At 48.7% G+C, this 23,674-nt stretch overlaps 1 protein-coding gene across 6 annotated transcripts in view; it reads right to left on the bottom strand.

Annotated features, from left to right (window-relative positions):
* Window positions 1-809: 809 nt before the first annotated feature.
* Window positions 810-23,674, bottom strand: part of RALY (RALY heterogeneous nuclear ribonucleoprotein) — a 72,793-nt gene continuing 49,928 nt past the window's right edge. For 3 of the 6 annotated variants that reach the window (XM_081033454.1, XM_081033456.1, XM_081033455.1), the window contains 8 exons: window positions 8,449-8,713; window positions 7,264-7,336; window positions 7,028-7,075; window positions 4,800-4,966; window positions 3,975-4,088; window positions 3,600-3,772; window positions 2,366-2,414; window positions 812-1,171 (listed from right to left, as the gene is read on the bottom strand). In XM_081033454.1, the coding sequence (XP_080889580.1) occupies window positions 2,370-2,414; window positions 3,600-3,772; window positions 3,975-4,088; window positions 4,800-4,966; window positions 7,028-7,075; window positions 7,264-7,336; window positions 8,449-8,704 (876 nt within the window). In that variant the 5' untranslated portion in view covers window positions 8,705-8,713 and the 3' untranslated portion in view covers window positions 812-1,171; window positions 2,366-2,369. Of the gene's footprint in view, window positions 1,172-2,365; window positions 2,415-3,599; window positions 3,773-3,974; window positions 4,089-4,799; window positions 4,967-7,027; window positions 7,076-7,263; window positions 7,337-8,448; window positions 8,714-23,674 lie in introns of all 6 variants that reach the window. The other 3 variants (XM_081033458.1, XM_081033459.1, XM_081033457.1) reach the window with 2 other exon arrangements.

The following is a 23,674-nucleotide window of genomic DNA, read 5'->3' on the forward strand; positions in this document are numbered from 1 at the left end:
ATGGCGGCGGGGGTGGAGGGCAAAGTTTGGACAGAAGTACAAGTTTGAAGGAACCTGGCCAGTTAGAGAAGTAAATGTCTAGACAGGTGGCCCAAGATAGGTGCAGGCAGACCACATGCCTCCTGATGCCAACCTCCTACTGAATGAGGTTACCCCGGAGTGGGGCGCAATTCCCTGCTGCCTGAGTATCAAGGACTTGTTTCGTGTGGCCGCAGTGTAAGGTGGGAAGGGGGGCAGGAGAGAGAGGTGGTGACAAAAGAACAGGAAAGCCCTGGGCAGGCAGGATCATGTACCCCACAGTCAGGAGCTGGAGTTTTGTCCTGACAGTCAGGAAAGGGTTTTATGCAGGGAAGGAACACGATTCAAAAATAATCTGTAGTGGCCGGTGGGAAACTGGGCAAGGAAAAGCTGGAGACTGGGAGGCTGTTGAGAGTACGAAGCCCGAGTGAAAAAACACAGTGTCCTAAACCAGGACAGAAAAGGGGAAGAAACAGCAGGTTCTAGAATTATTTCAGAACTTGGGAAGACCAGACTTAGACCTATTACTACCTGACCAAGTGGGTCCCAGTCACTTGGCACTTCAGCCACCAGGACGCTCCCATGAACTCTGAAACATCCGACCTTCCCCAACAACCCCACTGACCATCTTTATCCCATGTTAGCCATGGAAATGAAGGCCCGGGTGGGTCGGTATTAGGCGCCCTACACAGTGGTCCCTGGGAGGTCAGAATGAAGGAGGGAACAGCAGATCTGCTTTCTGGTTGGGCGGGAGGGCCAGCGCACCTTCATGAGAAAACAAACCATCCCATCTCAGAGCAAGCTGGGATCCAATCTCTTTATTGTCAGGGTCCCCTCCCTGGGACTCCCCCTCTCCAAACCTATAGAAAAACCCCAAGCTTGGGAATGTCCTGGGGAGGGGAGGCAGTGTGGGGAAACCTCTGTGCTCTGCCCTCTGGCCTGGGCAGTGCCAGCAGGGAGGGTACATGGGGAGGGGAGGTTGATAACTCCACCTGCAGAGCATGTGGCACTGGCTGGGATGCGTGGGGGATGACGTGCCTGCTGCCAGTTCTCCTCTGGGACCTGCTGGGGTGGCGTCCAGGGGTAGGTGCCCAGCTTGAGGGCTGGTACAGTGCACGTCCTTATCCCGCCGATGGCCATCACTCCTATCAGGCTGAGAAAGAGACAAAGGAGAGACTGAGGCGGAGAGGAAAAGCCCCTGGTGCTCTTGCAAAGGGGCAGGGAAGAAGAAAGGGCAGCACAGTGTTTGGTATTTGCAGACATACACGCCTGCACTCTGGCTCTGGCCTCGCAGTTTTCTGGTCATGCATTGTTGGCCAAATCTCTCCCTCTCTCTGAGCCTCCATGTCCTCACCCCACGCTTCACCTGCAAACTGGCTTAACAAGGTAAAACTTAGTTCACTGGTAAAACAAACCACGAAGCTCCAAAAGCGAAGACCACATATGCGGAATTTCCTACACGTAGCTGTATGGGGAACCCCTGCTGGCATCTCACAGCATGAATGTGTCACAGGTACAGACACCTCTGTTTGAGGCTTTCTCCACCGAAGCCTGTCTTAATCTGAACACGGGCCCCAAAGGAATGGGGCAGAGTTGGCAGAGCTGGTGTGGCCTGGCTTTCTTCCAGGGTGGGGTGGAGCAGGGTGGTGAACACTGGCCAGAATGGCCACACATACCTCAAATCTAGCCTCCACCAATACCACCTTGGGATTTTGTGCGATATGTGGTATCTCCCTGCCTCCTTCAGTGCCTCAGTTTCCACATCTGTTACATCAGCTCCTGGCACACAGGGAATTTCCTCCCAACAGGATCAAGTCCCAGCGCCTAAGCCTGGCACAATCTCACTCTGATGATGAGCAGTTCCTGTCGCTACTTTGCAGAGCTGGCACTACAGCCACAGCAGGCTCCTGGTCCTTTCCAGAGGACTGCCGAAGGTCCGTGCCTCTGCAAAGGTGCTCCCTCAGGTGCTCCCTCCATCCTGAACATGCTCAGCTACACTTCCCCTCCTCCACCACACCCCTCTTTGACCCCCTAGCTCTCTAGCCCATCATCCTGCTCATACTGGGTTGTAATGGTTTGTTTCTTCCTTCCCCAGACTTAGACCTCCTCAAGGGTGGAGACGGGCATCATGGCTCAGTGTGCCAAGGGGACCTCTGCTAGGAGGGCCTGGCTACTTCACCCACAGCTCCTGCTCCCACAGCCCACCAAGCCCCCACCACAAAAGGGCATAGCAAGACGACTGGTGATGGAGGGGCCTTCACTGCTGGGCACAGCAGTATCCTGCCAAGTCTGTTTCCTGACATGCCCTCCACTTCACTTCACCCACTGCCCACCAGGACCCCCATACCTGCTTACTGCAAGGCCCCATCCTCCGCATCTGTGTCTTGGCTGTGCTCCTGATAGGGAGGAGGCAACAAGAGAGCACACATCATTCACTGCAAGCTCCAAGTCCTGCCCCAAGGCCCAGGGCACATGGAGACCACACTCAGAGAGCGGGAAGGACAGCCAAGGGGAATGACTGAGACCAGTCTAAACAAGGCTGCCTTGGGATTCCAACAGGCTGGTCTGAGGGCCCCTCAGGAGAGAGAAGGGACCATTCAAGCAAGTTCTGGGCATGGCAGGGGGCACGTTTCTGCATGGATAGACCCTCTCAGACTGCAGCAGACTAAAAGCCCAGTAGACTGGTGAGCTCCTCATTTTTGGGGGCATCTAAGCCTTTATGAAGACTACTATGCCCAAAAGAATAAGCTGAAGTATCAGCTGGGCATGAGGAGGACCTCTGAAGTGTTGTGGCTATGAGCCCTTCTGTCCTCATTCCAGAACTCAGCAGTGATGAAAAGGAGAAAGTTCCAGACCCAGTGAAGAAGTCTGGGCTCCAATCTTAGCTCGAGCCTTATCAGTTACAAAGTCCTAAGCCAGATAGGGAAACTGAGCTTCAGTTTCCTCAGGGGGTGAAATGTGGGAAAAGTAATACTTTGCACAGAGCAAAGCTGTTGTTAAGGTTAAATGAAGTTAGAAATTGTGGACTCCAGGGCCTGGTGCTCAGTGAATGTTTGCTAGGTAAACGAGCAGTAGCACTCAACAGATAACTTAGACTCAGAATCTCGTCTACCTTCCCACTTAATATCAGCTTCTTGCCAAATGGCTTCCCAGCCTCACTGTGAAGAATTCCAGTAATAGACAGGGAGCTCACTCCCTCATGACACAGCCTGTTTCATGCTCAAGCAAAGGAGGCTTTTAAAACTCCTGACATGAAATGGATACCTACTTCCCTGTGGCTTCCCCAGGCAATCCCAGACCTGCTCCCTGGAACTCTGCAGACCATGTGTGCTCCGAGCCCCTGACTCTTCCCTTCTCCAACCCATGTGGAAAACCAAGCCTAGAACAGGCCCTGTCCCAGCCTTCAGTGGAACTTCTGACTGGTGGTAGAAACAGGCAGCTACACCCTGCTCATTTCCCCTCTTCCTTACAGGACTAGAAGCCCTGGGAAGGAGGAACCAGCTCTCAGGTCCTCCTTCCCCGGCTACCCCCCTGTAACCAGGAGAGCAAAGCCCAGGCCCAGCCCCCAGCCAGGCCCTCACCAGCTCTTCTTCGCTGTGTGTCAGCAGACCCTCCTCATCGCCGTCATCTCGAGCCTGTGCTTCTCCCTGGGGTGTGCCTGCCTCAGAAGCTGTATCCTCTTGGGGGGCTGGTGGCCGGCTGCTGCCACCACTACTGCCGCTGCCGCTGCCACTGTCACCTTTCTTCTTGCCATCTGAGGGGGAAGAGGGAGGAGGGGAGTAAAATTCAGCCTGGGGCAGCTGCCTGGGGCAACACCTTAGCGGAAGCAAGGTCTCAGCACAATGGTTCCGAATGGAATTAGAGGCCACAGGCCCTCTGTGCCCCGTGCACTGTCCTCCCCACACTGCCCTGGGCTGCTGGGCCCTGGAACTGGGCAAGGACCCTTGGAAGCTGACCTGGGTTGGCCTTCTGCTCCTCAGCAATCTGTTCCAAGCGGCCCAGCAGGGCGTCGATGTTGGACTTGATCTGCGTCAGCTCTGTCTTGATGGTCTGCAGCTCACTGCTCTTTACTGGGAGTGGAGGGAGCACAGGGCTGTCACCTGGAGGCTGGGGGCTCAACGCTAACACAAGACCCTAGCCCCATTCTGTCAAGCAGGAAGACAGGCCAGTGGCAGGAAGTGTCCTTGTCCACGGCTTGTTTTCTGGCCAGGGAAAAGGCTGGAGTTGCCTGTGGCTCTCCTGAGACTTTCTAAAATGCCACTCCTAGTGACGAGCCCGCCCTTCTGAACAGGATCTTCCCCGACCTCTCAATTCTGCAAGGGACTGGGGCTGGGAAAGGATGCAGGAGTGTGTGTGCACCTGTGTGTGCAGCTGAGCAAGCACGTGTCTTTGCGTGTGATACAGGCTGGTGTCTGTCTTTCAAGGTGTGTAAATGTGGGTATTACACAATCAGATCTCCTGGGTGGCTGACCAGAGTGTGTGCACACCCGCGTGAATGTGGAGTAGTGGGCTTGTATAGACCTGCCCTTACTAGAAGAAAGTGACACCATTTCCTCACTGGGCTCTATGTCACAGCGCTGGATTCTGTGCCCAACCCAAGCCCCTCCTCAAATGTCAGTCTTTCCTCTTAGAAATGCACAAAAATACTCACTTGGTTGTATTAGAGCTGCAGAACTGTGGGAGATTTGTTCCTTTATCTATTTTCCAATGTAAAAAAATGTAATTCTATTATTTTGCTAATGACAAAACAAAATTATCTAAGAAGAAGATAAGTCACTCACACTTGATCTTGGCTGAACTGGTGGTGATGGCTGTGGAGCGGGCAAAGAGCTTGACAGGAATGGTGGTTTTGACACGCCGGACCAAAGGGACTGTGACCCGGGGTCGCTTCACCGGGACAGCCCTGGGCACTGGTACAGGTGACAGGCGGCCCCGATAGTCGAAGAGCCTGTGAGGGCAAATGGGCCAGAGGCTGCAGCATGGCTTGTGGCCAGCAGGGGTCACTACAACTCTAGCTCAACAGGTGTATGGCTGGTGAAGGGCTGGCCTGCATTACACACCTCTGCTTGCTCCCAACAAGCCTGGGGGTAAAGAGGAAGGGCTTTCAAGACCCTAAGAACTGTTGGGATCCTCACTACATCCATCTTTCCTACAAGCTAGGCTGGGTAAGGGCAAGTGAGATGGCAGGTGATAATAGTGGTTATAGCCCCGTTCAACAGGAGTAAACTGAGACCAGCTCCAGAAGGGAGGCTTTCCTAGATCACCCTGACACCCAAGCCTACTCTATCACCTAACTTCACTTCTGCTCAATCAACTGCCACCCCAACCTCTGGTCAGAGTTTGTAGATCTCCCTAAAGCAGCACAAATCCCCAGCTGGGAACAGAGAGGTGTGGGACTGGAGAGCCAATCCCTCACCTGCCTGAGCCTCAGTTTCCCCATCTGCCTAATGAGGATGGCTATCCCAAATCTATGTCCCCCTCCCCCACCAAGGCTCCTGTATGGGCAGATCATGAAAGAACTTGGTTAAGAACACACGGTAGGAGGTGTGATCAATGAAAGGCCAGGGTACCGAAACCCTCAACTCAGGGGCCTATGCATAACCTCAGAAACATGAGGCTGGACTCCAAGCCCCTTTCCTCCTCCTGGGCCCCCTCAGTCACCCCATCCTTCTTACTCTATTTCAGAGATGGAGGGCAGGAGGCCTAGTGGAGTATCAAGGCTGGGCAGCTCAATCTGACCCGTGGGCTCCCAGATGGTATGCTGCCCCGCCAACGCCATCACCCAGCCCTCTCCAGGAGGGCTTCTTTCCCTGCTCATCAGGAAGAAGCTCAGGAGGCTGAGCAGGGGTTTCTCCCACCATATCTGCTGCTATCACCTTCCTGCAGGGAACAGCAGCCTCAGAGGTACACTGTGAGATTGCTTTCCTGATGACAACCAGGAAACATGCCATCACTGGGCAATTCAATGCTCATGCCTTGGCACTCCCTTGTTCAGGGAGTCCTGTCCTAGGTTGGTGATGGCTAGAGATGGAGAGTCTCTGGGAATGGACCCAGTCCCAGACACTGCATTTCTGCCCCCAAGGGGAGGGGGCGGCTCTGGCCTTGGTCAGAATCACTGAACCACAGCATCCCAGAGCTGGAGGAGCCCTGAGGGATCATTTGGTGCAAGCCCATTACACAGATTGGGAGGGTATTTGCCCAAAGTCACACAATCCATTCAGTGGCAGAGCTGAGATTAGTACCCAGGTCTTCTGACTCCCAGGATAGGGCACTTTCAACTACACCGCACTCTCTCCTGAAACCATTCACAGGTGAAAAAAACTAAGGCTCAGAGAGGTTGTATTCTTCTTGGTCAGCCTGGGGCAGGCCACGCAGGAGGGAGGGAAGCAGGGAGAACTTTGAGGCAGCTGCCACCATAATTTCCACTCAAGAATGTGGCTGGAGCCATGGAGTGGAGCCCACAGCTTCAAGGCTGGGATCTGCGTTGGCTCAGGGATGGAGGGTGGGCCACAGCCCACTAGGGACTAACTTAAACCTCTAAAGAGCTGCTGGCCTCTGGGCTATAAATATAAGACTAAGTGACTCAGACTGAGCTCTGTGGTTCCTTCCAGCCGGCTGGGCACCTCAGAGAGGTAAGAAGACGGGACGGTAGAAGCATGAGGGCTCAAACTCCCTGAACCCAGCACTGTACCGTTTTGTCTTCCAACTTGCTACATGTATGTGTCCCTTGGCTGTCCAGTCCCACTGAGTCTCACCCCAGGATTAGGAGGAGGAAGGGCAGTCAGAGTGGGAGACAGTATGGGGTGGGGGTAGCTCTAGCCTGGCACCTGCAGATCTGGACCCTAGTCCCAGTTCTGCCACCAATTTGTAACGCAACCTTGGGCAGGTGCCTGTCTGCACCTCTGGGCTTAGGTTCCCAGTCCGCTGGCTGAGTGGGCTGCACCACCAATCTCTCAGGACCCTTCCAGCTTGGCTGTTTCATGCCTGGGCACGCCCCTCCCCTGCTCACCTGTCGTAGAAGTCGTCCCGGTAGTAATCATAGTCAAAGCTGTAGCCACTGGGGAAACAAAGGGGAGAGGGCCGGGGCTTAGGGACAGCCACTCAGCCCACTCTCCACAGGCCCTCATCTCCAAATGCCTCCCCAAGTTCTAGGCTCAGCACACCGTCACCACCAGTATTTACTTCCTCTGTGGAAAGAGGGACTGACCCCACCCAGACAGAGACAGACAAGACAGAGCGCCCCACCTGTAAATGGCAGAGGCTGCTCTCTTTAGCCCCTTGGGTCTGTTGGGCTTGGGCTCACCAGCCATGTTGATGTCTGTGTGGAGGAAGGAGGCAGAGTCAGATGCCGGCAGGACAGCAGGGTGCCCACATACGTATCACCTTCTGCACGTGTGTAGCAATTTATATACTTATATGGTGCCCACATGGACTTTATTTACTAACACGGCCAACAGCAGTCTTCACACATTAGACACGTATCCACACATTACGTGGCTATGCCTGTTTCCATATTCAGATGCATTCAGACACGCGTGCACGCGCTCAGACAGCACTCACACATATGCATTCTGAAGTAGCCTCATGTAAACCACAGACAACACCCCCTCACACACAAGCTCACATATCCAGGTAATAAGGTCACACACACAGACACAACATACACTCTCAAGTACACTCAGACTTGGTTCCCACGTCATATACTTAACTGCCCATACGCAAATGAGCCCATACCATTCACACAAACACCTTTATGCCTAGAGCGGTACTTGGCACATGATATTTGGTAAACAAGTATATGCATATCTGCTGACACAATAGATTATGACACATACACACACTACACATACACGTACTAAGGTATACGTACCCTTATTCTCCACAAGTGCGGTTACATCACTGCCACATACACAGATATCCCTTCTCATACACACACACGCAGAAGCATGAGCACATACACAAACACTGTACACGCTCCAAGGGAGGCCACCAGCCTAGCCACATGACACGTATAAAATACCAAAGCCAAGGGCAGCTGCTTGCTTCACCTTGTGATCCCAGCCCCTCCCCCTGGCTCTCAGAGAGGGTTCTAACCTAAGCCACTTATAGGCCAATGTAATAGACTGCTAGTCCACTGTTTCCTTCCTCTGGGGAATCTGCATTTTAACTGGAACCATAAGGCTTGTCATTGAGAGTCACTGTGAAAGCAGGGACAGAAGTGTTTTCCAGAAGCTTCTAAAATTCTCCCCCACAAGCACTGACTTGTAACTACTTAATTTATAACTTAAATATAATCTATACCTATTTAAGTTATAACATCTCAGACGGTAGCGGTGGGGGAAACAGAAAAGGGACTCAGAGGGAGGGGAGCTTAAGAGCGAGTGCCTGCTCAGGAGAGCACGAGGAGCAGAGCTGTGGAGAGGCGCTTACCCAGGGTCTGCCCGGCCAGCACCCGCCCATTCTCTCCCAGCACAGCCGCCCGGGCGTGGCGCTCGTTGGCATACTGGACAAAGGCATAGCCCTTGTGCACAGAACAGCCGGCCACACGGCCGTACTTGGAGAAGATGGTCTCCACATCTGACTTCTTCACCACAGCTGTGTTGAGGTTTCCGATGAAGACCCGAGAATTGATGGACTTGGGGTCATTCTTGTTGGTTACGTTGCTTGTCTGAATCTTCAAGGACATGGTGGCCACCTGAACACAAAGAGCGACTGTCAGGCTGTGTCCACAGGTCGGGATTAAAAGCTGTGTACGGCCCACATCCCAGCCAAACGGGACTGCGTTGTGTCTTCCTACACACACACCCCACAGCAGCCAGCTCCCCATTTTTGCTCATCTTACTGGCTGCTGAGATCGTGCCAGATGTTTTACAGCTGTTCCCTCATTTGGTACTGAAATTACAAGCAGAACCAGGACATTTTACAAGGGAGAGAATGTACATTCAGAAGTCACAATGCTAGTGGATGGCAAGCCTGGGATTTGAACCCTGGTCTGCTTGACTCCATTTATTTTAAACCCACTCCATTTGTAATGCTCGTCTCAAATGTTCGTCCCAACGCAGCATCTAAATGTGAAGACCTTACACAGCTTTTCTTCTGTTCCTTTAACATAGAACCATGGTAAAAAAAAGAGTCACATGGTAGATGCAAGTAATGCTTGCTCTGGAATAATACCACATTATGAAAATTGCTCCGTCTGAGCCAGGAGTGGACCTAGGATGGCTGTCTTTATTGGTACCCACCATTGTGAAAATTAGCCTCACTGAACACTCAGTGTGTGCTAAGGGTGGCGTACAATATTGAATAATCCCAAGATCCCATGAGTATTATTATTATGATCATTCATATTTTACCAGAAACAGACTTCAGCGAGTTCATTAACTTGCCAGGAATGGGCACACAAACCCAGGTCAGTTAGTCCCTGAAGCCCATTTCATTCAAATTTATCACTCTCTTTCCCAGAGCTAAAGCTAATTTAAATACTACAGGAAGTCAGCATATTTATCTGAGAATTATTTTTAAGTAACTTAATTTTTAGAGTTACCTATTTTTATACTTACTCGTTCAAATTTTTTCTTTTTGCTTAAAGATGATACCGGACCTACTCTTTGCTCTTTACACTTTTACCCCAAAGGGCTGTATAAGTCTTTCCTAGCCCCCTCTGTGTATAGGTTACATGTGGGCACAGGCTCCAGAGGGAGGGAAGAGGAAGCTCGATTTTCCCTTTCCAAAGGGGCAAGGAGGCTGGATTTCAACAGGAAAGGCCTAATGTTTATACTTCCTGGTCCTGTCTTTGGCTCATTGGTTGCAACTCCCTTTTGAAGCACTCCTATCTCAATACCCAACGCTAGAGCTATTTCAGAAGGTACTAAAGACCCCAAGCAGTATGTATAAACTCTCATCAGCTTAGGCTAACTGTAAATACCTGCCTATTTACCAAATATGTTGAGGCAAAGGGGTTTTCTTTTTAGTGAAATAGAGAAGAGCTAAGTATAAGCTGGAAAATCTGTACCTTTTGTCCCACTAGGGTAAGAGACTTTTCTCCACAATTCTCCCAGCCTGGAAGCTGGCACATTCTGATCAGCAGATGGCAGTGTTTGCAAGGGAACACAGACTGGACCAGAACATTATTCTGGGGAAGAACCGGCTGGTAGGGTGGGCTTTGTAGCAGGCTCCACGGATATAGTGGGGTCAAGTACGCACCGTCCGAAAGGAAGGGCCCTGAGTGGGTATTGTTACTGATGATGGGGCTGGTGCCAGCTTTGGAACTGGCCCGGAAGGGAGAGACTCTTTTTTGTTAGTTTGCCTTTATATCCAATCATCAACATTTATTAAGCAGTGAGGGACACAAAAGAGATTACACATGAAAACACTAAATACACTGTCCACGTACAGCAGGAAATGATCAGTATTTGTGGGTTCCCTTGGGCTCCCCATTCCTCAGTTCTGACAACCCCTCTCCTACCTGGATGACAAGCCACTCAAAAGTTAATTCCCTGTCCATCCATGGGTATATGCAAGAAGTTTGTGGGGCTCCTCCATGGGCATCAGATAACTCTCTCCTGGTTGCTTCAGCTCAAAGCCATCAAGTTTTGGTCCAGGGAGATGCTACCTGCCTTGGCTGAGGGAACCAACCAGGCCCGGGGTGTGGACCAAGATATAGAGGAGACGGGGGATTCCAGTTCAGAGATCTGCTGATGACTGCTGGCTCTGCCACCGATCTGGTGGGGAGACATGACAGTTGCTGTGTCCCCTTAGACCTCTGCTAAGGGCCTGTAATACCACTGAGCAGGAAGCATCTGCTGAGCACTTGTGCTTGGTACTATAGCGGGATCAGCACTCAATCCTTGGCTGGTAGGCAAAGTCCTTTGGCTTTGGTCCTGCCCAGTCTTTTTTCTCATCACCTGGGGTTTGGACAATGTACATAAAAGGGCTTTGCAAACTACGACACTCTTTACAAGACCTATAATAATAATTACTCTGACTAGTTGAACTTTTCTGTTCTATGAACACTGCCATTTGTGGGCCCATTCTATATGAGGGCCAAGGCCAACCTGGAGCACAATCTGAACGATACCACAGAGAGGCAGCTAGAAGCCCTATCACACGAAGGTCAGTTTTCTGCTCTGCAGAGAAGAGACTTTGGAAGTGTATGCATGTGGAGGCTCTAGGTAAGAAATCTGCAGAGCCGAGGAGAAATGTCCAGCTGAAGGATGTCCCAGGCACCCAACCCCTGTCCTCCCCCGTCTAAACAGCCTCCAAGCCGCCTTCACGGCCTGCACACTCCTTGGAGGCAGTCTATGCTTCTGCTGTGTGAACATCCTAAGCCAATGGGGATGGATATCTGTGGGGTATGGAAAAGCTCAAGTGTCTACACAGATGTCCATGAAGCTCCTCAAAGGGAGGGATGGAGCTGGGGGTGGGAAATAGAAAGGAAGCAAGCCCAAACTAGGTCTCCCAGAACTGCTAGATTCAGGTGCAGAATCCCAAAGAGTCAAGAATTCTAAATTCATACATGGTCTTCCAAGTGGTTATGAACATAATTTGTTAGCTTCACTTATAACTTTCAAATATTTAGACACATGGTACATGGGTCTCCTTCTGCCTTGCAAGTGTTAGAGATAGGCCTGACAAAACCTGGGGTCCAGTAAGTGCTCAATAAATGCTAGGGAGGAAGAGTGAAGCTAATGTCCCAAGAAGTGGTGAGACGGGCTAGCCGTGTCCCTGCCTTAAGTGGGGGGAGGCCATGGGGGCTGAGGGCCCAGGTGCTATTTTCTGGTCTCTGAGCCAAACACCCCACTCCACAGACCAACCATCCCCAACTCAATCCTTCCCACGGAATTCTTTTCTGGCTTTCCCAGGCTTCCCCCTAGCTTAGAGTGGGAGCCCTAGAAAATATTGACATCCTATTTAGCAGAAGCTGCTTGACTTGATAAGCTATTTTCCCCCCTGGGCTAAGCTCTGCCTCACAAATTAGCTGTGTAATTGAGAGCAAGGTGTCTGCAGCCCCCAGAGGCCCCAGGCTTAGCAATGAGATAAGGAGAGGTGGGAAGAGGAATTGTTCTTGGTGGCAGTGGTGGGGAGGGGGAGGGCGGGAAGGGGTGAGGGAGCCAGACTTATTCCCAGAGACTGCTGCAATGTCAGATTAGCAGGGACCTTAGTGGGCATGGAGCTTATATGCCCCCACTCTGAGGAACAGAGGGGAATGAACTTGTCCAGGGAGTAGCAGGGCCAAGAACCTCATGGGTCCTTATATTCCATTTTTCCTTTGGGGCTGGTTAAGAGACAGGCCCCCAGGACAATGAGGAGCTGGGAGGGAGCAGTCTAGATATGCTACCTTTGAGAAAACCAGGGACTGGTTCCCAAGTAAGTGTCTTCACCTTTCCTGGCTGGAGAAACAATTGCTGCATAAAAGCTGGGCCCTTAAGCTAATTAAAACCTACCAGGAACACAGGCTTTGAAATGCAATTTACAGCGCAAAGGGATGGGACTCACTTCTCCAGGCTAATGAGAACAGAAGAAATTTGGCAAAAACAAATCATTTTTCCCAGTTGAAACATTTCAGATGGAAACTATGTTTTGGAAGACAAGAGCCAAGCCTGAACATAGGGAAGTGACAGGGCTTTGTAAAGGCAGAAAAGCCGTTAAAAGGCACCTCTACCCCTGAACTTGAAGTAAACGAGACCTCCAGGGGGCCATCCCAGTAAGAATAGCCTCTAATTACTGAGTGCCAATGACAGAGACTTTATATACCTCACCTTATGTAACCCTCACAATAGCCCTGTGAGGAGGTATGTTAGACAGGGACACAGAGGCTCAGAGAGGCAAAGTAATTGATTAATAGAATCAGAACGCAGGTCTGTTTGACTCCAAAAACCTATGCACAGAGATGCCCTGGGTACTGATTCCCATGGTGAGAATGTGTCGCCCTGAGCCAGTCACACCCAATCCTTGGTCCTGATTCTTTCCCCTTTTGTACTACGATGCCTCACATTTGCACAGGATTTTAGTGAACAAAGCCAGTTTATAGCTTTGATCCTGATGTTATTAGTCCCATTTGATAGAAGAAAAAGCTGAGATCAGCAAAGATAAGTGACTTATTTACTCAGCTAGTGAAGAAAGTAGCTAGAGGACTTGAATCCAGGCTTCTTGTTCCACACTCTCCATGCCACTGTCTTCAACAACTGTCCTAAGCCTCTGGTTCTGCTATGTCTCCCTTCAAGCCCTCCCAACCCTGCCTACCAGGATCAAGTGTAGTCTTCATAGCCTGAATTCTGAGGCACTCAGCCATCAGAACACCCACTCCTCCAGCTCTGTAATTCCTCCCCAGCACTGGATCTCTTCTTAAAATGCTCATTTCAAAAGAGGAGCTGCTGCTCTTGGTCTTGATCCCCTCCTCTCTCTGCCCCTGGGCCAGTCCTGCTGGACACCTCTGTCCTTATTCTCCAGCACAGGGATTAGTGTCACACTAGCCTGTGGCCAGACCTCTGATAACCCTGGAGACATTTGGGTGGTTTTAAAGAAAACTAGCTATCAGTGATGAGGAAGCTATTTCTGAAGAAAGCCAAGCAATGAGGCTGATCAGTGCCCAGGGCCTCCTTGGTCCAGAAGCTCCTGGTTACCACAAGACCAGAGATGACAGAACATCTATTAATCTCATTAAACTCACCAGGCCCCAGCTTATTAGCACTGCCCAAATGATTACTGGCCAGACAGGACTAATTTCCCAAGGAGTGCTCTTTAGCTGCTAACCATCCCCACTCCCGGGAGAAACCCCAGCTCCCCGCATTCTGAACACTGAGGACCCCTGGAATGGGTAGGAGTGTAAGAAGTACAGGCTACAGGTCCAGGAATCTTGGCCTTGGCTCTGCTGCTAGTCATGTGACCTGAAACAAGTCATGTAATTTTTCTCAGCCTTATCATCCTTATTCTGAAAACAGAAATAATTCCTGATTACCTTTCAGATATGATATAAAAATCAAATCGACTAAACAATCTGAAAGTGTTCTCTTGCTCTGTAACATACTATGAAAGAACAGGGGACTATACCTATTTCTGTTATTGCCCAACTCATATCCCCTCCAGTCATTCAACAAACATTTGAGTATTCTCCTCTGTGCTGGCACCGTGGAGATGCTGGAAACACTGTTCATGGACCTTGTGCTTTACTTGCTTTTCAAGAAAGCCCTCTCTCCAGGAACCTGCTTCTTGACTGTTTCCTAGTAACAAAGGGAAAATGCACATGAAATGGCAGAAACGCACAGGCTCTGGAGTCAGACAGGACTGAGTTCCATCCCAGCCTTACCACTCATGAGATATAACCTTGGACATGTCCCTTAACCTCAGTGGGCCTCAGATGCCTCAACTACAAGACAAGAATTATACCAACCTCCCAGGATTAAGGTAAGGATTAGAGAGAATGTGTGTCAAGTGCCCAGTATAATAGCTGGGACCAGTAGGTACTTACATAAGAAACTCAAATGCCCTATGCCCTATGCCCTTTGAAAATACATTAATCTCGCCTAGCACTCTGTATCCTCCACATTCTAGCCCTAATTTTCTTTACCTGTGTCATCTCCCAATGCTCCACACCTCAGCTGAGAATAAGGGAGCCGGGGAGAGGGCCTACGCATGCTCTCTCCCTTGTCCTAGGAATTTGGAGCCAAACCTAGAAACTTCATAAAGGTGCTCCCTCCCCATGCCTGTCAAATGAAGCATGTATGGGACTGGAAGAGGAAAGAGCACAGGCTGGGAGGAGTTCCACGGACTCAGCCCTCAGCTACGCCGTTAGGTCTCTAGTCCTATTGTAACACCGGTATCAGCATCTGAGAGGCCCAGATGGGAGACCCCACAGCAGAAACAGAAGGCAGAGCTGGGGTCTCAGTCCTCTCTCCCCGGCTATGCACCTGACCTTCCCTGTACCTTGCACCCTAACTGTACCCTTGAGGGTGGCCTTAGGCTGAGGCTTTGCATTGGTGACAAACTGCCCTTATACGAGGGGGGAAAGGCAACAAGGAGCGGGTAGGTGCAACTATGGGCCTGCGATCCCCAATATTAAGTTAGAGTTAGGGACCTACAAATGATTATCGATCTATTTTTGCCAAAGAAGCCATGCAAACACCTACCTACTCAATTCAATCTTAATTATAAATATCCAGATACTCACTGGGCCAACTGTGGGCCTGGTATTAATCAACAAATGAATCGTTCATTCATTCATCTAGTAATTGGTCTGGTACCTGATCTCAAGAAACTCCTAGTCCAGCAAGGGACATTCACCATGGCCACAAAGTACATTAGCTCTGGGCTGGAGTCCACTGCCCCTAAAGCAACCCGAAGCAAAACAGCCTGGGAGATCAAAGAAGGGGAAAGAGCACCACAGAAGGCTTTACAAAGAGAGCCTGTTAAGGTGAATTTCCATGAGGTGACAACAGGGGAGAGGCTCTGCCAGGCAGGACGAACTGCAGGAACAATGTACAGAACAACAAACCCCTTTCTCCTCTTTGCTCCCTATCTGCCCCTCCTCTTGCAAGTACATGCAGGATAAGGCTGGAAACAAAAGTTTATTGAAATAAGAGTTATTTCTTCAGTGCTGTTTCCTCTTCCCTGATAGCTGCATACCAGTCCTGTCTTAAGGGAGAACAAAAAAGGAACACACAACTTACTATATGGCAATTTTATGCCAGGCACTGCGCTGGAAGCTTTACAGGCATAATCTCATATAACCCTGATCACAACCTAACAAGAAAGAAATAGTATCCTCTTCACTCTACAGATGAAGAAACTGAGGCTGAGAGAGAGCTTAAATAATTTGCCCACAGTTACATTAAGTGGCATGACTCGGATAAAAAGAGCCCAAGCTTGTCTGGTTCTAAAGCCTGTGCTCTTCCCACTTCGCTAGATTCCTCCCACTGACCCCTCGGCCCCTCCAACAGGAAGAATGGTCTAGGCCAGGGGGGTCCAAACTTTTTTCAACGTTTTTCACCAAGGGCCATATGCGGTAAAATACACAAACAGCCAGATCACTCACTCGAGGTGAAGTACGTATTGCCTCACCTGGTTTATTTAAGTAAACTAAATATATTTTTGGAATTTTCTGCGGGCCAATAAAAAATAGATTGGGGGCCACAGTTGGCCCATGGGCCGCAGCTTGGACACCCCTGGTCTAGGCTTTGCTGCTGACGTGCTACATGACCTTGGGTTTTGGAGCACGTGACGACAAAGCGCTGTTCCAGGGTTAAACGTGTGATCTTAACAATCATTACCAGCATTTACTTCTGTGGCAGTAACTGCAGTAAGTCTGCTGTTAGGTAGGTGATGGTATGTACTGTGCCCCTTTCACACGAGGAAACTAAGGGTTGGAGCTGAGTCCTACACAAGCCAGAAAATGGCAGAGCTGGGACTAGTCTGTATGAGACCAGAGCTGGTGCTCCTAACCTTGGCCCAGAGTGGCCTCATGCTACGCGTGCCCTGTGCCTTCCAGGAGGTCAGCTTCTAACACTTTCTAATCCTTTGGTCATAAACTCATGGGGCCTTGCCGAGGGCATAGGCTCCCCTTCAAGAGCCAATAAGCACTTGTTGTGAGCCTGGGGGATGGCGCCCTCCCCCTTCCTGTGCTTGAAGGGGCTGGCTCCTCACAGTGATAATGTGGCAAGATTAGTCACTACTTGCTGTTGGTTGATTATAGCTATTCTTTTCTGTAAATGAAGTTTAAAAGTCATCAAAGGGTTTGTCAGCTGTGACTTATGAGCCTCTTTCCCGCAGGGATGTCGGGCAGTGACAAATGCCCCTCTTGTTCTGCCATCCATTACCAGTCAGAAGGTGCCATGTTCCAATTACTGGAGACCCCGATGAAGCTCCTGGAAAACCCTGCTCCAGGCTGCAGCCATTACTCAAGCCTGGCAGGGCTGCCAGAAGGACTGCCCTAGGCGCAGGCCCCATTGGATAGGAATGGACCAAGAGCACGTTTCTGACTTTGTGAGCCAGCCCCTTTCACCCTTTGCTTGTGTTATCCCTGGTGAGTTTAGCCTACATACATTTCATGAACGAGTAAAACCATGGCACCTTGTGGGCTGACTCCAACTACCCAGAATCAAGACTGCCTAAGACAAACAGACATAAGCAAATAAGATTATGCTGCCAGGTGGAGTAAGTGGGAGTCTCGGAGAAAAGAAGATAAAGTATCTAGGATGTTCACAGAAAGTAGAGATTGAAAGGACTCTTAGAGATTATCTGATGTAATCAATTACGGCAGTCCTCAATACCCATTATATGCCAAGTCCTGTCCAGCTAAATGCTGGGGTACCAAAGAGGAATAAAACATAGTCCCTGCCACTGAGGGGAGATGAGATAATTAAGGTCTAAAGAAGTGACTTGTCCAAGGTCACAAAATAAGTTAGGGTCAGTGATGGACTGAGAAAGCAGGTCTCCAGACCAGTAGAAGAGAAAGCGGAGTGACTGGGAGCCCTACTGTATGCCAGGCTCCTTACACAGAACATGGCATAAGAGTTAAGAGTGCCAACTCCCATGCGAATTCCACCTCCACACTTAGTACAGATTCAACTTCTCGTAAGTCCCTTAACCCATCCAAGTCTCAGAAAAATGGGGAGATAACAAAACTTATTTTTCAGAGTTGTGGTGAGGATTAAACAAGACAAGACAAGTACAATGCACAAGGGCAGGCCCATATTAAGTATTCCAAAATATTATTTAGCATCAAGCAATTCCAAAAACAACAATTTGAGGTATTACTAATCTCATTTTACAGACAAGGCTCTTTTTTACTTTGTCACACTAAATAAGCCAGTACTTCTCAAAACTATCTGTGGTGAAGAACCAGTTTTTTGTTTGTTCTGTTTTGCTTTTTAAACTTACAATTGATTATGGACAAACACGTCTGTAAAATACAATAGAAATGTCAAATTACTCTAAAAGTTTCTAAGCACTTCCTCTCAATTTATATACTCATCACAAACCAACAACAGTTTGTGAACGGGCATCATTCAATGGGCTACATTTCGAGTAGCATAGCTCTAAGAGACTCACTCATCCCATCAACCTCTATAAAAACCAAACAAAGCAAAAAATAGAGTTTATTTCATTTATTTCAAATCCTTTAGCCTGATTTCTTTTAGTCTTTGGTGTTAGACTAATTTACAAAAACTAACCTAATCCTTTCCCTTTCCGCTTCCCTCAAGAAAGAGGAGAAGGTAATCAGGCCATGTATTCAAGGCCAGGTTCAAGGATTTGCCACTAAGGACTTCAGGAGGTGGTTTCTCTTGGTCATCTGCTCTAGGTCATGCTATATCCTGCAGGGGAAGATGACCTGGGCTCACTAGGGAAGGAACAGCCTTCCTGAGGCCTGGGGGTCTGAGGCGAAGGTATATTCCAGAGGAGGCTGGGACTCCTGGACCCACTCTCTTCATGTAGAAGATTTGAGGAAACCCGTCAGGAGGGGAGGCATGTTAGAACCTTTCTTTTTGGTATTTCTAATTTTCAGTCTTGTATCAGGGCTGTTTACATAGTAGCCTCTCTCCTTTTAAGGAGTTTCTTGGGAGCAAGATGGACATCAGATTCATTCCTGAATGCCACTGGACACCCAAGAATGTGACTGGCTGGCAAATGAGTAGCTCTTACCCTGTGTGCCAAGACACAGTGGTGCCCTTGAATGTTCCAGGTGCATGGCCCAACACATCGTTGTATTAAACTTCTTTTCGTTCTAACTAAGCTTATAAGGTGCTATCTTTCAGCACAACCCGAGCTCAGTGGGTCACACGATGTGGTACAGAGAGAAGTACAACCTGCTGCTGTAAACAGGTGCCTGCCCTCAAGCAGGAGCCAAAGCCTGAATGTTTACTCCCATGTGAGAGGCTATGTAATATGGTCAAGAGAGTAAACCTGGAAGCCAAACTGCCTTTATTCGGCCACTGAACTAGCTCTATGACATGTCCTTTGGAAAGTACCTCAAGTTCCTGTTTCAATTGTCTCCCCTGTAAAATGGGGACAGCAGTTCACATCCCTAGGGTTGCTGGAGGATAAAATAACTTCTTTCTTGTGTTTAGAACAGTGTCTGGCATGATAGAAAATATGCAAATATTAGCTACTGCGGCTATTATTATCATTGTTGGAACCTGAAAGAACTTTATTTTGTGAGTATGAAAGGGAATGTGGTGAGTTCTGTTACATTAACCTACAGTTGAATTGTGGTCGAGGAAAGAAAATTATCACTGTGGATGCAACCAAGTCTTTTCAAGTGTGTCACCAACACAAAATGAATCACAGAAGCAGACACTCATTAAGAGATAGATAGATACATAGATAGATAGATAGATAGATAGATAGATAGATAGATAGACAGATAGATAGATGATGGATAGATGGAGGGATGATTGATTGATTGACAGATAGATAGACAGATAGATAGATATAGATATCTAGAGTAAAGCAGTCCCCAGAGAATATAACTTGAGAAGGGGGCAGAAAGAAGCCTGAGTGAAGGTTTCCAGAAAAGCATCTTTGTGCCTTGATAACCCAGGAGGTACACTAGGCTCCCATTCTGGGCAACAGGGCCTCAGGGGCTGATAGTCTAAGAAACTGCCACTTGCTCACTGTCCTGTACCTCTGGTGGAAACTCCACATTCTGTGGATACTCTTCAGGCCGTGCCTGGTAGTGCATGGGTCACGTTTTCCTAGAGGAAATAAGGGACACTTTGAGGAACACAGAGAGGGAGTCCTAACCCCTCCCACGACAGGCCTCACAAGTTAAAATAGCAATAGCTACTCCTAGCTTTGGAATCCTGCTTTGCCTGTGGGGCCCTGGGTCCTAAATCCCACCTCTACTAGCTGTGTGAACCTAGGAAGCACTTTACTTCTCTAAGGTTCCAGGCTCCCCGTCTGTAAAATGGGGATCAAAATCCCTGCCCTCCCACCGGCCCAGAATGGACAGCTGCTGCAGGTCTTCCTTGATAGAAGCACCTGGGCAGGAAGCCGTCCTCTGGAAGCAGAGGGTGGATGGTGTACAACTTGGCACTGCTGCAAAGCACTGTGCCCCTCAGGTGTACGGGCAGTTGATTAAAATCCTTTCATGTGGAATCAGTATTTTCCTCATTACAATCCTTCTGCTTGAAAACACCAAATGCCACTCCTCATGGCGCACCAGGGCTTGATCCTGCAGAGAGCATCCGCATTGGCATATATATGTATATATATTTAATTTCCCACATTCAGACAGGAGAAGGGAAGAAAGCTGACCTCTCTCCAGGGCTCTGATCGAAACATAACTTAGGCCTCCAAGTATCATCCCACAATACCATATTTTGGCCCAAAGGGGACCACTGAGAATGACCCCCGAGTCATACCCACTCTGCCTTTGTCTCTCTGGTAACAACACTAACACCACCAATATTACCAAGCATCTGCCTCTTGAATGATTGAGCCAGAGTGTCCCTGCCACCTCCTGTTTAAGACCCTTCAGTGGCTTCCCACCACCAAGAATCAAGTCCCTCTCCTTTAATGTGGCTTACAAACCCCTTCATGAGCCAAGGCTACCAAATCCATACACAACAATCCTGGGGGGTTATATAACTCACACTCATTTTATAAATGGCTAACCCTAGTGCACAGAGAGAGTCACTATGAACTGGGTTCTTCCTGAAGGGCTGGGTATCAGACTCCATAGTACAGACTCAAGTTTGAAACCACCTTTTCTTGGGCTACTCTGTACGTGGCAGGTAAGGGGATAGGGCGTTGTATGGCTCAGGCAAACCCTTCCTTTCAGGGAACTGCTCAGACACCGGTCATAAGTTTAGGTGGTCATTTAGGCTTTTTCCAATTTCTCACTATTACAAATAATAGCATCCAAGGGAAAGTTTATTCTATATTTTGGATTATTTCCTTAGGACAGATTCCAAGAAGTGAAATTACTGTGTCAAAATGTATGAACATTTTTATGGCTCTTGAAATACACGGCCTAATTGCTTTTCCGAAGTGCTGCGCCAATTGACACTGCTATCGCCAGTGAATGCCACTCATGGCAACCTCACCAGAGTCGTGTATTACCATGTTGTGCGAAGGTACGGATGTTGATCAGAAAGGGAAAAGCAAAGCCTCAATGTTGTTCTTACATATCTGTGAAGATAATAGTCGCCTGTGTTTACTAGTCTTTGAGGCTACAGAGTTTTCAAATGCCATGAACAAGTTCTTACAGATGCCTAAGCAGAGAATATGCTGAAAATTTTATATAATAATTTATCAAAAATTCATTTACTGAGCACCTATTGCTGTCAGACACTGTACAAAGTATAGACGGGAACGAAGTATGAGGTTGGTGCAAAAGTAACTAAGGTTTCTGCAATTATTTTTAACCTTTTAAACCGCGATTACTTTTGCACCAACCTAATATAATCCCGGCCCCAGAGGAGTTCACAGTCCATCTCAGGAAAACCAGAACCTATGTTTCATCTTGAGAAGGGCTATGACAGGAGCACTTGGGAACGCAGAGGCATGGCACTTACCAAAGGGACCGGAGAGAAGGGAGAGAAGCGAGTCAGAGGAGAGTCATCAAGTTCTGATCTTGTCCAGAGGGATGAGTTGTAGTTAGGCCGCACACAGATGAGAGAGAACATTTAGGAAAGAGGAAACAGCATGACCAAAGTTGCGGAAGCTGGAACAAAACTTCCCTATTTAGGGAATAATAATATGTACTGTGGTTTGGGCTGGAGTATAGGTTTGTTAAGACTGGATGTTACAGGAGATGACAGCAGAGAACCGGCAGAGGCCAGATCAGAAAGGGCCTGTGGGCCACTGAAGAGCCTGGACTTTGTGAGAGCCATGAGCCACTCGTGTGTCACATCCAGGACAGTGCTCAGTGAGGAGGCATTCATTAAGAACAGTGAGAACTCTTGAGAGTGAACCACACAAGTTAAGCCCTGATCAAAGCATCCTGTCTGTGTCAACTTCACTTCGGCTCATGTGTTAGGCTTCTCTCACCAAGCAGCACAGAACTTTTGGGGTATTTCTCACATCCCTTAGAACATGGATAGGCACACAGCAGAAGCACCAAAAATGCTAATGGATCAATGAAGTGGAGGTACCTCATGCAGTAATACACACACTTCCGAAGCCTTGCTGCCCTGGCATAGCCCCTGCCTCTCCTGGCAGATGTCCTCCTCAGAAAGCTACCTCCCTCTTCTTGCTCATTCTGCCATATAAAAAATGTGCCTGGCTACAAGAAGCTATAAAGTATGTGATAGCTAAGGAGCACATTGGGTGGACGGGGGGAGGCCTGAGGGACATAAATCCTTCCCCACAGTACGTTCCTCAAGCCAAGGACTCACATAGCCCTACCGGCAGTTTAGGAATGCCACTACCTCCCCCCATAAAAATAAAATAGGTTTTTCCAATTGAGCATGTTAAAAGTCTCCTTTGAGTAGCTGCTGACCTTCTCTAAGGTATTACTACTTTCTACATTAATAACAGCTGCTTTAATGATGACAGGGATATTAATAGGATGATTATTTCAACAATTAATATAACAGCAAGTCATTCTTGCCCTGCTAGTTGCGGTAGGAGCTGCGGGCAATGGGGTCGGATGTGCTGCCTAAGCTCCATCTGAAGACACTGTATTAAAATGATCTGTTTCTGTATCATCTCCCCTCCTAAACCGCCTGAATTCCTGGGTGGCAGGGACCACGGTCTATTTCATCTCAGCATCCACCACTCCCCACCCCACCTTTCAGGATAGGCCCCAGCCCAGAGTAGGTGCTCAGAGAGTATCTGCTGAAAACCAGGTACACTGCCCCGTACCCTTCCCATCCATGCTTTCTTAAGAAACAAAGAGGAAGGCTGTACAGATAATAAAGCCAGGAGAAATGGGACAAAAAGGAAGGAGGCATTGTGCAGGGGCCCCATCCACCCCGGCCTTTAAGAAAGGCTGTCTTGCAATACAATAAATAATCATTATGATTTATTAATTGCTTAATATATGGTAGATGCAGTGCTAAGTATTTTACTTCTCATTCTTACATTAATTCTTTGAGCTAAGAATTGTATCAAGGTCACATGGCTCTTTCTGAGGCCCTTTTAGAATGACTACCTGGGTTCAAATCCCAGATCTGCCATGGATGAACTGTATGATCCTGGCTAACTGACTTAATCTATATGTGCCTAGTTTTCTCATTTGTGAAACGGGAATATTGCAGTACCTTCCCCACAAGGTTGTTGTTAGACTTCAGTGACATAATGTATTCAGGAATTTTCTAAATGAAAATATTACTATTGACCCCAATTAATAGATGGCTCCAAATATCACACTCTTACCAATAAGACAGAGACTGTTGTATCATAAAGCAGGACCTCAACCAATGTCTGAGTGAAGGAGGCTGGGGACAGAAGTTTCCTGAGAACAAATCCACCGATGTGGTGCCCTGACAGAAGCTCTTCAGGAAAGCCTATTTCCCCTCCCTCAGGCACATCCAGTCACGCCCTCCTCTGGACCCCACGTCCTCTACAGACTCTGCCACAGCAACATGTGCGGTACTCTTGACTCCTTGAAGGCAGAGACTCTTTTATTAACCTTTGCAACCCCAGCCTCCAGCACTGCCCTGGCAACCAGTAACTTTCTGCTCAGTGACTTTCTGCTAACAAATAAGGCAAAGAA

Source organism: Rhinolophus hipposideros (genome assembly GCF_964194185.1).
Source record: "Rhinolophus hipposideros genome assembly, chromosome: 22".
Lineage (NCBI taxonomy): Eukaryota > Metazoa > Chordata > Mammalia > Chiroptera > Rhinolophidae > Rhinolophus > Rhinolophus hipposideros.